The sequence below is a fragment of the Hemiscyllium ocellatum genome, chromosome 43, assembly GCF_020745735.1.
Source record: "Hemiscyllium ocellatum isolate sHemOce1 chromosome 43, sHemOce1.pat.X.cur, whole genome shotgun sequence".
NCBI lineage: Eukaryota > Metazoa > Chordata > Chondrichthyes > Orectolobiformes > Hemiscylliidae > Hemiscyllium > Hemiscyllium ocellatum.
This window is the reverse complement of record NC_083443.1, coordinates 16,860,749-16,878,596: the sequence shown is the minus strand read 5'-3', so window position 1 is coordinate 16,878,596 and position 17,848 is coordinate 16,860,749. Positions and strand designations below refer to the sequence as shown.

At 42.3% G+C, this 17,848-nt stretch overlaps 1 protein-coding gene across 3 annotated transcripts in view; it reads right to left on the bottom strand.

Annotated features, from left to right (window-relative positions):
• wdfy4 (WDFY family member 4) overlaps positions 1-17,848 on the bottom strand; it is a 315,729-nt gene that overhangs the window by 190,906 nt on the left and 106,975 nt on the right. For all 3 annotated transcript variants that reach the window (XM_060854390.1, XM_060854388.1, XM_060854389.1), the window contains 4 exons: positions 16,404-16,573; positions 12,880-13,020; positions 5,564-5,737; positions 1,386-1,562 (listed from right to left, as the gene is read on the bottom strand). In XM_060854390.1, the coding sequence (XP_060710373.1) occupies positions 1,386-1,562; positions 5,564-5,737; positions 12,880-13,020; positions 16,404-16,573 (662 nt within the window). The remainder of the gene's footprint in view (positions 1-1,385; positions 1,563-5,563; positions 5,738-12,879; positions 13,021-16,403; positions 16,574-17,848) is intronic.

Here is a 17,848-nt window from a genome sequence, read left to right as displayed (position 1 = left end):
AAGGGAATGGGTCTAGGTGGTTGACTCTTTGGAGGGTCTTGTTGGGCTGAAGTGCCTGTTTCCACACTGTAGGGATTCTATCCAATCAATGGGTATGGAAATAGGGCACAAGTAAGTTCCTGGCTGTAAAAGAGAAACATTCAATTCATTGAACAATTGAATATAAGCTTAAGAAAGACAAGTCCTACTCCTACCGTGAATTTTCCAGACCAGGAACAGTGGGTCCTTAATTGGTGCCTAGCCTGAGCAATTCCTCATTTCCAAATCCCTCCTTTGTGTTGACCCTCAACTAATGACACTTGATAATCTACTCCCACCTGACTGTGTTACAAAGATGTGAGATGCAAATTTTAATTTATAATAGCACTGACTAGAATCATTTATATCGTGAAATTTTGAAAAGGCCACTTTTTGGGGAAAAGAAAATGACCCTGACTTTTACGTGTGCCAATGTTGCATTTCCAAGAGATGGACTTTTGGCTGGAGACATTCAGTCTCAAATACTTCCAGGTAGAGGTCATATGATCCAGTTTGTGGGTGGAAATGCTCCTGAATATTGAACTGGAGAGTCAGCAACTTGCAGGATGAGAACCGCCCTTTGCCCTCTCTCTCTCTCTCTTGCGCTCTCTCTCTCTCTTTCTTCAAAACTTCTCTCAAAGTGAGAGAGCTGAAAGACCACTACTTTGCCCTATATCATTGGTGGTGGTGAAGAATTCAAAATTTTGAAATCTCCAGAATAGAGACTTCAGTCAGCCATAACTGATTCAGGAAAACACTCCAGTTTCAATAGCTTTTAGGTACAAAGCAACATAGGCCACAACAGATCAATACTTACGGAAAAGCACCAATAATTCCTTTTCTTCTGAGCTTAATTATCACTTGGCCAAAGTTTTAAGACATCACTCTGCTCAGTTTTACACTTACCCAGAATTTGGTGTGCTTGTGTTAGTTATCAAGAAGGACATTTACATATATTTGTACAGTCTAAACTTTTTTTGTTAATAATCTTTGCATCCTTACCTGAATAAGTTTTGATTGTAATAAATTGGTTTTACTTGGTTAACTAAAAGAAACTTGGCTTACTTATTTCTAATATTAAACTAAATATACTTCAAACCCAATAGCATTTCTGTGCAGGTCATTGATGCTTATAATGACTCTTGTTTTAACCTATAATTAGTTTCTCATCTCTTGGTTTCTTGAAATAAAATTTTAGAAGAAATGTAAATGGAGATCATCAGACTTCATTGAACATCTTAGTTAATGTAGTGAGCAGTCATTTCCTGCCAATTGAGTTGAGGTCCAAACTGAAATACAACAGCATATGAAACAGGAATGTAATAGCTTGAGTTGTCTTTTCAACATAACATTTGAATGAAACTGACCTCGACTAGAATCTCAATAGGATGTAACTGCTTGTTGGCGGGAATGTTCATAAAGCTGTACAAAAGGAGGATGCGTATAAAATCGGAAACTTGCTTCCTCGCTGGGTGCATCGACAATTGAGGCTGGGGACCAGCTGTTGAAGTTAGACTTTCTTGCGGCATGATTCCACCATCAGGCTGGAAAACATGGAAAAAGAGAACAAAGACTTCCATTGAAACAGTGCTTTTCACAACCACCGGATGTCTCAAAGTGTCTCATTGACAATGAAGGATTCCTGAAGGGTAGCTCCTGTCATATTATGGAAACAAAAGGTAGCAGCCAATTTGCACATAAGATGATGATGATCAGATGCTCCATTTTTGAGATGTCAATTGGGGCCAGAATCCAGGGATAACTTCTGAAACCTCTTTGAAATCGTGGAATGGGTTCTTTTACATCAACTTGAAAGGTCAGTTGGGGGATTGTGGGGAGCAGGGAAAGGTTTGTGGGAACTTGCATTAGAATCACCCCTGAAGAATGGTATTCTGGACTCCTTCAGTACAGCATGGGAGAGTTAGCATTGAATTTTACTTTCAATTTCTCAAGTAGGTCTTGAACCGAGAACCTTGCGACTCAGAGATGAGAGTGCTGGCATGGTGGATACACATGGACAAACACAGCAAAAGGGGAGTTCTCGAGAACAAAGCTCACTTTGTTGTAGCACCCACTCTCCTCATGAATATTTAGTGACATTTTAAATCTGACTTAAAACTGGGTATATCTCAGCAAATACTATAACAACATTTCCACTGAATGGTAAGGTCCTGGGAAGTGTTGCTGAACAAAGAGACCTTGCAGGGCAGGTTCATAGCTCCTTGAAAGTGGAGTCGCAGGTAGATAGGATAGTGAAAGCGGTGTTTGGTATGCTTTCCTTTATTATTCAGTGCACTGAGTATAGGAATTGGGAGGTCACGTTGCGGCTGTACAGGACATTGATTAGGCCACTTTTGGAATACTGCATTCAATTTTGGTCTTTCTGGAAGGAAAGGATGATGTGAAAGTTGAAAGGGTGAAGAAAAGATTTACAAGGATATTTCCAGGATTGGAAGGTTTGAGCTATTGGGAGTGGCTGACTGCACAGGGGCTATTTACCCTGGAGCATCGGAAGCTTAGAGGTGACCTTTTAGAGGTTTATAAAATCATGAAGGGCATGGATAGGGTAAACTGACGAGGTCTTTTCTCAGTGATAGGGGAGTCCAGTACTAGGGGATATAGGTTTAAGGTGAGAGGAGAAGGATATAAAAGGGATTTAAAGGGGGCAACATTTTCATGCAGAGGTGGTGCTTGTATGGAATGAGCTGCCAGAGGAAGTGATGGAGGCTGGTACAATTACAGCATTTAAAAAAGGTATCTGGATGGCTATATAAATAGGAAGGGTTTTGAGGGATATGGACCAAACGCTGACAACAAATAGGACAGATTTTGTTTAGGATGTTTGGTCAGCATGGACGAGTTGGACTGAAGGGTCTGTTTCTGTACTGAACATCTCTATGACTCTACGACTCAATAACTGGTAACAGGCTCATTTTGAAATAAGTTGAGACAATGGAAGTTTGAGTTTTATTTTTCTGAAATTGCTGTCAAGAGCAGAACAAAATCTATCTTTTCTGGGTCAAAAGCAAAACGATGTGTTTATAACCAGCCAACTTTCAGCTTAAGGGAAAACCACAGCAAACCCAAAAATATAAGCAAGAACAAGATGTAACTAAATCATTGAGGGTAATGGAACATGGGTGTGAGAGATTGCTGCCCAGTAGACAACATAATCAATTTACTTTCTACTGAAAATCAATGAAATGAAGGATTCAGATAGGTATTTTACTTAAAGGCAAATCAATACATTCTATCTCAAGTACACATCTAAATGTAAAGTTAGCCCCAAAGTGTGACAGGGGTCGTTCTATTCATTGAAGACAAAGGGATTTAGTTCTTTCTAAAGGTCACCTTGGAGCCTTTGATTTTAATAAGACTTTGGGAACTCAAGTGGGGCTTATCCAAAGTCATAACCCTAAAGTTCAAGGCTCTAAATGAGAATGTTGTCACTAATCATTCACTGTACACGATCCATGATGATTCACAATCACTGATCAGTGAAATGATCTGATGAGCGTAAAACACTTCGAGTCATAGAGTCATAGAGATGTACAGCATGGAAACAGACCCTTCAGTCCAACCCGTCCATGCCGACCAGATATCCCAACCCAATCTAGTCCCACCTGCCAGCATCCGGGCCATATCCCTCCAAACCCTTCCTATTCATATACACATCCAAATGCCTCTTAAATGTTGCAATTGTACCAGCCGCTACCACATCCTCTGGCAGCTCATTCCATACACGTACCACCCTCTGCGTGAAAAAGTTGCCCCATAGGTCTCTTTTATATCTTTCCCCTCTCACCCTAAACCTATGCCCTCTAGTTCTGAACTCCCCGACCCCAGGGAAAAGACTTTGTCTGTGTAACCTATCCATGCCCCTCAATTTTGTAAACCTCTATAAGGTCACCCCTCAGCCTCCAATGCTCCAAGGAAAACAGCCCCAGCCTGTTGAGTCTCTCCCTGTAGCTCAGATCCTCCAACCCTGGCAACATCCTTGTAAATCTTTTCTGAACCCTTTCAAGTTTCATAACATCTTTCTGACAGGAAGGAGAGCAGAATTGCACGCAATATTCCAAAGTGGCCTAACCAATGTCCTATCCAGCCGAAACATGACCTCCCAACTCCTGTACTCAATACTCTGACCAATAAAGGAAAGCATACCAAAAGCCTTCTTCATTATCCTAGCTACCTGCGACTCCACTTTCAAGGAGCTATGAACCTGCACTCCAAGGTCCCTTTGTTCAGCAACACTCCCTAGGACCTTACCATTGAGTGTATAAGTGCTGCTAAGATTTGCTTTCCCAAAGTGCAGCACCTCGCATTTATCCGAATTAAACTCCATCTGCCACTTCTCAGCCCATTGGCTCATCTGGTTCAGATCCTGTTGTAATCTGAGGTAACCCTCTTCGCTGTCCACTACGCCTCCAAGTTTGGTGTCATCTGCAAACTTACTAACTGTACCTCTTATGCTCGCATCCAAGTCATTTATGTAAATGACAAAAAAAAGTTACATTTACTTAAAGAAATGTTTTAAAAGTTAATATATAAAGCTTTAAAAGGATGAAGATGTCTTCATTTAAAATGTGGTCTCTGAAGTTCCCTTCGTTGATTGGTTCAGAGACACAGCAATTATCCAGGGAACTTACCTGGGTTGTCTATATTGAAGCTAGTTATTAATCTAATTTTTGTTAAAATTTAACAAGAAATAATATTCATGTCTGCTTCAATACTTTAATGAATAGCTCTAAAGTCACGACAGGAACCACCTATTGGGTTAAAGTCCAGACAAACATATGTCTATTTGCCTTCCCAGTGATAACAATTGAGCAGTATCAATTGGTATTGAATTACATCATTTACTGAGACTCAATGGATGGGGGGAGAGCCTGGAGTATAGTGCATTTAGGATTTGTCAATGAATATGTCAGGCCAAGGCTCACTGAAGGCAGGAACTAAGGAGCTGGGAGAGGTAAGGACCAGGCAAACAGCTGTTCGAGACCAATCTGAACCATCAGGAAAGTACACCTGAGTTCGAGAGGCCATGAGGAAAGGAAACTTCCCTGTGTGTCAGGAAGACAAAGTAATCTTCATAGAGCCATACAAATTGCCTATAGTACATAAAGAGACCATTTAGCACACCCAGTCTGCACTGATTCTCCAAAGAGCATTCCACCCAGACTCAGTCCACTGTCCTATCCCTGTAACCCCACAGCTAATCCACCTAGCCTGCACATCTTTGAGACTGTGGGAGGAAACTGGAGCACCCACACAGACACGGGGAGAATGTGCAAACTCGACACAGACCGTCGCCCCAGGCTGGAATCGAACCTGGATCCCTGGTGCTGTGAGGCAGCAGTGCTAACCACTGAGCCGTCATGTTTGCCCATTTATATCTCTGTGATAAAACCCTTTGCTAATCCCAGACAGCTGCAGAAAATTGAAATGCTTCAAAGTGCAATCTGACACATTTTCAAGCTGGAGTGAGAAAACTCATCAAAAGTTTGTTAGAGCAAAGGGGCAAAACTGCATGGACAGTACGTACCGTGTAGCAGGGGGATCCGGCCATAGGGAAACCAGCTGCTGCCAGGCTATGAAGAAACTCTGGTGACCTCCACAAAGGCTCATCTGGAATCATGTAGTAGACCAGACAAAAGAACTGCATCACATTGCCAGGGTAAGTGACCTCCCACGAGTTATCTGTATCCACAGAGATCGGCTAAGGACAGAAACAAGCCAATTATTGACCAATTTCCAAATGGATACATCTTCAGTAGAACTTAGAACTTGGATAACAATCAGCTTTAAGCATCTTGCAGCAGGTCAGCACAGCAGCTGAATATATTTCTGTAATGTTGCAGTCGAAACTGGAGCTAAAAGCTGTGACAAACACAAACGAGAGAGAAGTTAAGGAAAAGAATAGAGAGAGGACAATTCAAGAAATGTCCCAGGTCAACAGTCAGCAGGGAAGATAAATGGAGGAATTATTGAGGGGCAAAAAAAGTTAAGTGGTGCAGTGACAAAGACAGACACTCCAAACACATAGAACAAGAGGGCATTGGTTCACTTGAGTGAAACATGAATTTAAAACAGCAATTAGAGTGAACTTCTCTACAGATTGGGTGACCAACGCTTGAAATATAAACATCAGTAGCATTCAAAACGTTAACCTTGTAGATTGGATATTGGGAACATTCAAGAATAGGAAAAGAAACAGGCTATTCAGCCCTCTGAGCCTGCTCCACCATTAAAATACACCATGGCTGATCATCTTTTAGAATTAGAATCCCTACAGTGTGGAAACAGGGCTCTTCAGCCCAACAATCCCACACCGACCTGCGAAAAGTAACCCACCCTGACCTATTCTCCTACTCTATATTTACCCCTGACTAATGCACACCCCTGAACAGCGAGGGCGATTTAGCGTGGCCAATTCACCTAACCTGCACATCTTTGGAGTGTGGGAGGAAACCAGAGCACCCGGATGGAAACGCAACGCAGACATGGGGAGAACATGCAAACTCGACATAGACAGTTGCTCGAGGCCGGAATTGAACCCGGGTCTCTAGCGCTGTGAGGTAGCAGTGATAACCACGGAACCACCATGCCACCAATTTACCTCAATACCATTTCCCTGAACTATTCCCACGTCCTTTGATATCTTTATATCCAGAAGAGTATTTATTTTCTCTTGGACAAAATTAAAAAATCACACAATCCAGGTTATAGTCCAACAGGTATATTTGGAAGCACTAGCTTTCAGAGCACTGCTCCTTCATCAGGTCACTGTAAAACAGGGTCATAAGACACAGAATTTATAGCAAAAGATTACGGTGTAATGCAGCTGAAATATAAAACAAACTTAGATTTAGTCTTTCATCTTTTAGAATAGTTTTGCTAATTTTAGTTCTTTAGTATATAAATATGTTTTGAAGAGCCAGTGCTTCCAAATAAACCTGTTGGACTATAACCTGGTATTGTGTGATTTTTAACTTTGTCCACTACAGTCCAATACCGGATCCTCCACATCACATTTTCTCTTGAATACACTCAACAACTGAACTTCCACTCTACTACAGGCAGAGAGAGGAATCCCTGTAACAAATTTGCCAGCTGACCTTTTTACATGCCAGCATGATTCACCAGTCTTTGTTACTTGTTAAAATATAACATTATGCATGCCTCCTGTGGGATGGCACGGTGGCTCAGTGGTTAGCACTGCTGCCTCACAGTGCCAGGAACCCAGATTTGATTCTAACCTCGGGTGACTGTCGATGTGGAGTTTGCACATTCTCCCTGTGTCTGCATGGGTTTCCTCCGGCTGCTCTGGTTTCCTCCCACAGTCTAAAGGTATGCAGGTCAAGTGAATTGGCCATGCTAAATTGCCCATAGTGTTCAGGGCTATATAGTTTAGCATTAGTCAGGGGTAGATGTAGGGTAATGAGTCTGGGTGGGATACCCTTCGAAGGGGTGGTGTGGACTTGTTGAGCCAAAGAGTTTGTTTCCACACAGTAGGAATTCTAATTCTAAAAACAAAGTTCCAGCTGTAGATATTACTGAGCACTCTTCAAGTTTTAACATTATGTGAACCTTATACAATGCATTTCCCTCTCAGAAGCTCCTACATGTCATATAGTCATACAGTACAGAAACAGTTCAACCAGTAAAAGTGTCACAGAAAGGTATGGCACAGAAACAGGCCTATCCATACTGACCAGATCCCTTTCATTTACCCTTTAAGTTGTACCAGCCTCCACCACTGCCTCTGGCAGCTCATTCCATGCCCAAAACGTCGGATTTCCTGTTCCTTGGATGCTGCCTAACCTGCTGTGCTTTAACCAGCAACACATTTTCAGCTCTGATCTCCAGCATCTGCAGACCTCACTTTTTACTATTCCATGAGACCTAACCTTGTTAACCAGTTTCCCATGGGGAACCTTCTCGAACGCCTCACCAAAGTCCATATAGATCACATCTACTGCTCTGCCCTCATCAATCTTCTTTGTTACTTCTTCAAAAAACTCAATCAACTTTGTGAGACATGATTTCCCACGCACAAAGCCATGTTGACTATCCCTAATCAGTCCTTGCCTTTCCAAATACATGTACATCCTGTCCCTCAGGATTCCCTCCAACAACTTGCCCACCACCGAGGTCTGGCTCTCTGGTCTATAGTTCCCTGGTTTGTCTTTATCGCCCTTCTTAAACAGTGGCACCACGTTTGCTAACTTCCAGTCTTCCGGCACCTTACCTGTGACAATCAATGATACAAATATCTCAGCAAGAGGCCCAGCAATCACTTCTCTAGCTTCCCACAGAGTTCTCTGGTACACCTGTTCGGGTTCTGGGGTTTTATCTACCTTTAACTATTTCAAGACATTCAGCACTTCCTCCTCTGTAATCTGGACATTTTGCAAGATGTCATCATCTATTTCCCTACAGTCTATATCTTCCATATCCTTTTCCACAGTAAATACTGATGCAAAATATTCATTTAGTATCTCCCTCATTTTCTGTGGCTCCACACAAAGGCTGCCTTGCTGATCTTTGAGAGGCCCTATTCTCTCCCTAGTTACCCTTTTGTCCTTAATGTATTTGGAAAAACCCTTTGGATTCTCCTTAATTCTATTTGCCAATGCTATCTCATGCCCCTGTTTTGCCCTTCTGATTTCCCTCTTAAATATACTCCTACTTCCTTTATACTCTAAGGATTCACTCGATCTATCCTGTCTACACCTGACATATGCTTCCTTCTTTTTCTTAACCAAACCCTCAATTTCTTTAGTCATCCAGCATTTCCTGTACCTACCAGCCTTCCATTTCACCCTGACAGGGATATACTTTCTCTGGATTCTTGTTATCTCATTTCTGAAGGTTTCCCATTTTCCAGCCATCCCTTTACCTGCGAACATCTGCCTCCAATCAGCTTTCGAAAGTTCTTGCCCAATACCGTCAAAATCGGCCTTTCTCCAATTTAGAAATTCAACTTATAGATCTGGTCTATCCTTTTCCATCACTATTTTAAAACGAACAGAATTATGGTCGCTGGCCCCAAAGTGCTCCCCCACTGACACCTCAGTCACCTGCCCTGTCTTATTTCCCAAGAGTAGGTCAAGTTTTGCACCTTCTCTCCTAGGTACATCCACATACTGAATCAGAAAATTGTCATGTACACACTTAAGAAATTCCTCTTCATCTAACCCTTTAACACTATGGCAGTCCCAGTCGATGTTTGGAAAGTTAAAATCCACTACCATAACTACCCTATTATTCTTACAGATAGCTGAGATCTCCTTACAAGGTTGTTTCTCAATTTTCCTCTGACTATTGGGGGGTCTATAATACAATCCCTAATAAGGTGATCATCCCTTTCTTATTTCTGAGTTCCACCCAAATAACTTCCCTGGATGTATTTCCAGGAATATCCTCCCTCAGCACAGCTGTAATGCTATCCCTTATCAAAACTGCCAACCCCTCCTCACTTGCCTCTCTTTCTATCCTTCCTGTAGCATTTATATCCTGGAACATTAAGCTGCCAGTCCTGCCCATCCCTGAGCCATGTTTCCGTAATTGCTATGATATCCCAGCCCCATGTTCCTAACCATGCCCTGAGTTCACCTGCCTTCCCTATTAGATCCCTTGCATTGAAATAAATGCAGTTCAATTTATTAGTCCTACCTTGTCCCTGCCTGTTTGACTTACTTCTGTTCTCAGTTGTACCCATCTCAGATTGATCTCTTTCCTCACTATCCCCTGATGCAATTGACCTCTTAGAAGCCGATGTACCCCTCGTTGCCATAGAGCCAATCTCAACACCAGAAACTTGGCTGTTCGTGCTACGTTCCCCTGAGAATCCATCACCCCCTACATTTTCCAAAACAGCATACCTGTTTCAAATGGGTATATCCACAAAAGACTCCTGCACTAGCTGCCTACCTCTCTTACCCTTCCTGGAGTTAACCCATTCATGTGACAGTATCTGAGACTTTCCCCCCTTCCTATTACTGCCATCCATCACATACTGTTGCTGTTGCAACTTCCTCATCGCTTCTATCTGTCTCTCCAACTGATCTACTCGATCTGATAAGATTCGCATCCAACAGCATTTATGGCAGATATAATCCGCAGTAATCCTTAAACTCTCTTTAAACTCCCACATCTGACAAGAAGTACATATCACTGCAAAGGCCATTTTTGCTCCTTCACAATCTACAGACCCAGAAAATAACACCATCTTATTCCTCTACAAACACTGCTACAGGCTAAATTAATAGCTATGGCTTATATTTTAAGTTTAATCAAGAGACTTATCTCCAAAAACATATAATCAAGAAAGAATCCACTCTACTCACTACTGCAGCCTTTCTCTTGGACAGACTTAAAACAACAAAAACTTATCTGATTCTGTGCTGTGAACTTCGCCCAACAGTCCTTTTCTTCTTATGGGACATTAGCCCTTTGATCCACTGAGTTCTCTATACATTCAGCAGTTAACTCTCCAGAGGAAGTGGTGGATGCAGGTTCTGTTACAACATATGGACAGGTACATGACGAGGAAACATTTAGAGGGAAGTGGGCCAAACACAGGCAAATAGGACAAGTTTAGGTTGGAAAACTTGGTCAGTATGGATAAGATGGACCGATGGGTCTATTTCTGTGTTGAATGACTCTATGCCCCTACTTGATGATAATGCTAACCTTGCAGAGATTCCTCAATATGGTCAACTATCAAATATCATTTGCATACATAATGTATTCACAGTAAACAAGATTAAAAACAAGCAAATACTTTGTGGATGCTTGAAGCACAAAGCTACTTCTTTGAACTAACTCATTCAAATTTGTAAAACTCTCATCTGTCCAAAGATATTTGAGTTGTTAATTAGACATTACTGTTGACATAAAGAGTTGTCATTTCGAGAAGCACTTCTGGTTTCCCCAAAAAGGTTCATGCCCCGAGAAATGAAACTAGAAGTGAACTCAGCTACTTATTTATCTGACCAGGCCACTCTACTTGATTCAAAATAACATCAGGTTTAGCCTTTGAACACCATAATTTTAGCTCATACACCCTAACACGCTGTACCTTAAATAGGCAACGGGAAAAGGCAACAACAATGAAATGATATTTCCTGGCAACAGATTTGAAAGGATTTGACAAAAGGGAGAGTGTGGAAAAGTGTAAGATGAGAAAGGGAAAAAAACAATCTGTAATTCAAATAGCTGGGAGACGGTTTATCTTTCTAACATTGCTAATTGATAACTACATTGAAATGCTGATACCGTAAATAATTTACCAGTTTATCACAAATAACTTTCCGCAGTTTTGGTTATATTAACCGGCTAGAGAGCCTCATGGGTAAAGATACTATCCAACTCCCTGGTCAGCCAGACAAAGGTTTCAGTGCAAGGTCCTTTCCAGTACAGAATCAGCTGAACTATGATCAGCACTAACTGATGCACAAAAAGCTCAGCATGAAAGATTAGATTAGATTACTTACAGTGTGGATACAGGCCCTTCGGCCCAACAAGTCCACACTGACCCGCCGAAGCGCAACCCACCCATACCCCTACATTTACCCCTTACCTAACACTACGGGCAATTTAGCATGGCCAATTCACCTGACCCGCACATCTTTGGACTGTGGGAGGAAATCGGAGCACCCGGAGGAAACCCACGCAGACACGGGGAGAATGTGCAAACTCCACACAGTCAGCCGCCTGAGGTGGGAAATGAACCTGGGTCTCTGGCGCTGTGAGGCGGCAGTGCTAACCACTGTGCCACCGTGCTGCCCACGAACAGGGAAGGAAAATTCCACCTGGCTTCCTGTCTCTCATTGCTATTAAAGTAGCTGCTTCTGGTGTGCTGAACTAGGCAAAAAAAACAAGTTACCCATATCTGCCTGCCCAGCTTCAGATACAAAGAATGGTTACTCAAACAGGATGGCAACAGAACAGAACATAAGCATCAGTCAGCTTTTACCGAAGTTCAGATATTTTACTCCATCCATTTGTGAATTCTTTGGGAAACATCACTTCATAACGATCGTACTGCGCTGTACTGGACCATCACCCAGAGATTCTCCTGTAGATGTTCCACAAAGGCCAAGACCTGAAATTTTCTGGGAAATTCCACACAGACAAATCCTTTTGCTTTGTCATGGAGAGGATGGGTCTTTTCCCACTGGGTCGTAGGAGGTTAAGGGGTGACCTTATAGAGGTTTATAAAATCATGAGGGACATGGACAAGGTGAGTAGCAAAGGCCTTTTCCCTCAGGTGGGACAGTTCAACATTAGACAGCATATTTTTAAGGCGAGAGGAGCAAGCTTTAAAATGACTTGAGGGATAACATTTTTTTTAAATGAGCAGTTTGCATGTGGGAATGAACTGCCAGAGGAAATGGTGGGTGCAGGTACAGTTACAACGTTTAAAAGACATTTGGATAAGTACATGCACAGGAAAGGCTTGGAGGGATATGGGCCAAGCGCAGCACTACTTAGCTTGGGAACATTGTCGGCATGGACTGGTTGAACTGAAGGGTCTGTTTTGACACTATGACACCATGACTCAGCAATTTACCAGTAACAGCAATATACGGAGGACCTGGGAGTAAGTCTACGAGGCTTCACTGCTGTCGAGAGGCAAGTCCAACTGCGACTATCAATTGGAACAGCCTGTCTATGATCATTCCCCGTATGCTAGGATCTGCAACTTGTCTACAAGCATTGTATTGAATGGCAGCCCACTTGAGATGTTGCAAAGGAAGATAGAAACACATTCTATGGTATTTAAGAGGCATTGACGGCGTTTCACTGTTCAATACTTGAAAGCAAACTTCAACATCAAGTACATTGCCTCACCTTGCTTAATGTAGCTCTCACCAAATCCAGCAAAACCAATGCAGCTTCAGTACACAATCCATTCGGGATTTTAACAGACTTGTCACTCTGATTTGGTTTCACTTGCTCAAGAAGCCAAGTAATCATCATGTCAAGGTCCATCTAGAAAAGACAATTCATGCTTTAAAAAGCTGATCATTTTTCACTGACTAAATGCATGCTATCATTTGTAAAACAATTTTTTTTAAGAATCAGTGCACCCCACCTTCTGTGCATTTGACTTTTCTTTTTAACATTGACAGCCTTAGTGATGTTTCTAGCCGGTGAAAATTAATAAGTTAAAGTCAGTCATGGCACAGAGGAGATCTGGATGCTCTGCATTGTCTGCTTAGTTCTCCCTCAATTGGATGGACAGTTTTAGTGGATTTTCATGACACATATTTTAACAGAAATTTGACCAGAAATACTATTAAAGCATTTTCCAAGCAGGTAGGTTAACACGATTAAGGATCAAGAGCAATTTAGGAATTTAACAATCAGTAAATTGGGTGGCACGGTGGCACAGTGGTTAGCACTGTTGCCTCACAGCGCCTGAGACCCGGGTTCAATTCCCGACTCGGGCGACTGACTGTGTGGAGTTTGCACGTTCTCCCCTGTCTGCGTGGGTTTCCTCCGGGTGCTCCGGTTTCCTCCCACAGTCCAAAGATGTGCGGGTTAGGTGAATTGGCCATGCTAAATTGCCCGTAGTGTTAGGTAGGGGTATGGGTGGGTTGCGCTTCGGCAGATCGGTGTGGACTTGTTGGGCCGAAGGGCCTGTTTCCACACTGTAAGTCTAATCTAAACTATATTCATTCAATATTGACATTCCACATTCAGGGATGTTACTAAAGCCATTCCTCACAAATACCATATCAAACTGGCGTCAATCAATATAATTTCAGTGGTCACATTTTATCTCCGCTGATAGTGATGCGATGGAGATCATGTTGCTTTAAAAAAAAGTATAAAGCTACATGCTGTCAATTAATTAACCCACTGGTCCATCTTGATCAGACCTTCTTATATAATTATGCACATTAGTGTAGAAAACATAAATGCACCTTGTTCCATCCTGCTGTGAATCACATATTATTGTTCTGCTTCATGCAAGTCATATTCAGTAATTAAACACTCTCACTTATTCTACATGAGGCTGAATAGGCTGGGGCTCTTTCCCCTGATGCATCAGGGGTTGAGGGGTGACCTTATAGAGGTTTATAAAATCATGAGGGGCGTGGATAGGGTAAATAGGCAGAGTCTTTTTCCCTGGGGTGGGGGAGTCCAGAACTAGAGAGCATAGGTTTAACGGGAGAGGGGAAACATATAAAAGAGACCTAAGGGCAACTTTTTCACACAGAGGGTAGGACATGCATGGAATTAGGTGCCAGAGGAAGTGGTGGAAGCTGATACGATTGCAATATTTGAAAGGCACCTGGACGGATGTATGAGTAGGAAAGAGTAAGAAGGATATGGGCCAAGTGCTGGCAAATGGGACTAGATAAGGTTGGGATATCTGGTCAGCATGGACAAGTTGGACCGAAGGGTCTGTTTCTGTGCTGTACATCTCTGTGACTATGACTCTATGACTTTAAGCTATCACTCATTGTTCTTGCACTCAATTACAAGCACAACTCCCATCTCCATTGCCCTCAACTATGCTGGCAGGGCTTTTCCGGCTGTGCCAACTCAAGCTGCCTCCAAAATCTCTTGCATCATCAGACATGCTGCACGGGATATCACCATGGCAATAACCCTGGTTTTAGGGGATGCCAAACTAAACAGCATCTGTTAACAGTACCACTGGACCAGCCTCCCAGCACCAGGGACCCGGGTTCGATTCCAGCCTTGGGCTGGAATGTGTGGAGTTTGCACATTCTCCCCGTGTCTGTGTGAGTTTCCTCTGGGTGCTCCAGTTTCCTCCCACAGTCCAAAGATGTGCAGGTCAGGTGAATTGGCCATACTAAATTACCCATTGTATTCGGTGCATTAGTCAGAGGGAAATGGGTCAGGGTGGGTTACTCTTCGGCGGGTTGGTGTGGACTTGTTGGGCTGTAGGGAATCTAATCTAATCTAATCTAATCTGATCCAACCTTCCAAACAACAAGTGGTTAAAAGGAACAGCAGGCAGATGGACATTTCTTCTGATGAAATAGCCTTTTATTTGCAGTTTTATCAAATAGAGCTCATATTTATTTACAACTTCAGTTCAGTGTTGGACCTTTCACCACTGAATCAGTGGATGACAGATTTGAACCTTACTTCAGAGGTTTGTGGACATGATCTAGACTGAAATTCCAGCGCAGGACCTTTTATTGTTATTCTTTCATAGAACATTAGCATTGCTGAATGGAACACCAATTAATACCGGTCCCTGGATGTCCTTGAGAAGCCTTCTTGAATTGCTGCAGTCCATGTGCTGTAGGTACATGCACAATGCTTTTAGGGAGGGAATTCCAGGATTTTAGAGTCATACAGCACAGAAACAGACCTATTGGTCCAACCAGTCCATACCAATCACAATCCCAAATTAAACTAGTCACACCTGCCTGCTCTTGGTCTATGTCCCTCCAAACATTTCCTATTCATGTATTCTCCAAATGTCTTTTAAACATTGTGACTATACCCACATCCACACTGCCTCTGGAAGTTCATTCCACACATGAACCACTCTCTGTATAATAAAATTGCCCCATGTCTTTTTTTCCCCCCCCCTTTCTCGATAAAAGTATGTCCCTGAGTGTTGAAATCCCTCATCCTAGGGAAAAGACACCTGCTATTAACCTTATCTATATCCTGCATGATTTTATAAACATCTATAACATCTCCTACGCTCCAGTGAAAAAGGTCACAGGCTATCCAGTCTCTCCTCATTACTGAAACCCTCCATTGCTGGCAACATCCTGGTAAATCTCTTTTGAACCCTCTCCAGTTTAATAATATTTTTCCGATAACAGCGTGGCCAGTACTGGACACAATATTCCAGAAGAGGCTTCACCAAAATTTTGTACAAACTCAATATAACGTCCCAACTTCTATACTCAAAGATCTGAACATTGAAGGCCAGCATGCTAAATGCCTTCTTAACCACCCTGTCTGTATGTCACACAAATGTCAGAGTTACATACTTGAATCCCTAACTCTGTTCTATAACACTCTACAAGGCCCTACTTTTAATTGTACAAGTCCTACCTTTGTTTGTTTTACCAAAATGAAATATCTCGCATTTATCCAAATTAAATTGTAACCTAATGACAATGAAGGAACAATGATATATTTCAAAGTCAGGATGGTGAGTGGCTTTGAAGGGAATCTTCACGTGATGATGTTCCCATAGAGTGCTTGCCTAAGTATAAAATTAATGCTATTTGCCCAGCCTCTCTCAAAATAGGGTGTCGATGATTTACATTTCAGCAAGTGCAGTAAGTTATTAAAGCAAGTCAATACTGCAGTTAAAGTAACACAAAAAATGCAGCGTTGTACATTTTACAGAATTAGGGAGAGACTACCTTGGAATCCTCTGGCATCTCTTCAAGTGGTTTCTGTAAAACCAATGCAGCCAGGAGTAGGTACAGCTCAGGTATGGAAGCATGATGGCTCAAGAACATCTGCATTATTTCAAATCCAGGAACTAAATACGGCGTCTGGCTGCAGGCTTGGGGTCGAGTTTTGATATTGTCTGTAACAAAGTGATCAGGGTACATTTCAGTATTCTCAGTACTGCATAACACTTATCACCATTTCAGTTTGGTGCTGTACACAGCTTGCATTTACAGTAAAGCAACAAAATTAAATGTTGCATCCTGATGACAGGATGACTGGTGTCATTAAGATTCTACAGCAATATTGTTGAGTTTATCGAGAAAATGTGGAGAGATGTAGGTCGAAGCAAGAATTCACTTTCAATAAGATAGCATGTTGGCTAGAATGACCTCATCTATGCTGCAAGTCTCCAACACTTTCCTCAGCTGCCTACACCACAAATGTGGCTTAGGTTTATACAGTGTGACGTTGTAAACGTGTCCGCTATTTGCTTGAGGTTTACTTGTAATTACAATGTGAGGATTATCATTTTGAGGGAGCAAGGATTTGCTCAATGACCCCATTGGTTAAAAAAAATCCTGTCTACCGAGTTTCAGAACAGGTTGAGAGAAAACAAACCCTATGTTCAATAACAAATGTGACCTAATCTCAGTCAGAGCCGATTTTGAGTATTACTATAGAACTCACCAATGCATGGTGAAAGAAGCAGGGTGTAGGGGAGTCAATGTAATATCACTATCAAGTAAGTGCTGGAACAAATACTCCTGGAAGTTAGATGATTAAATGATTTATTTAAGACTATTAACACCCACTCTGCTAGGACTGAGTGTGTCCAAATGCTGGGTAAGAGAGTCAAAATCATTATTTTGGACAATCCTAACCTGGCCCAATTTAGTTTGCCAAAAAACTGAGGTGCTGGAAAAGCACAGCTGGTCAGGCAGCATCCGAGGAGCAGGAGAGTCGACATTTCGAGCATAAACTCCAAGTTTCCTGACGAAGAGCTAATGCTTGTAACGTTGACTTTCCTGGTCCTCAGATGCTACCTGACCGGCTGTGCTTTTTCAGCACCGCACTCTCGACTCTGATCTTCAGCATCTGAAGTCCTCACATACTCCAGATTTAGTTTGCGTTTGTAGTTGGCACTAAGCTGAGATTGGAGTCACAGCCTTAGCAGGGTCGTGGGTTCCAGATAATTTTTGACAACGAGCAGAAACTGAGACTGAGACGGTGATGGACCCTTTGAGTTGGGAGGGTATAAATTCATGAATAAGGGCTCCAGCCAAAAACATTGATTTTCCTGCTCCACGGATGCTGCCTGACCTGCTGTGCTTTTCCAGCAACACACTCTCAACTCTGATCTCCAACATCTGCAGGCCCACTTTCTCCTATAAATTTAGCCTGCATACTCAGT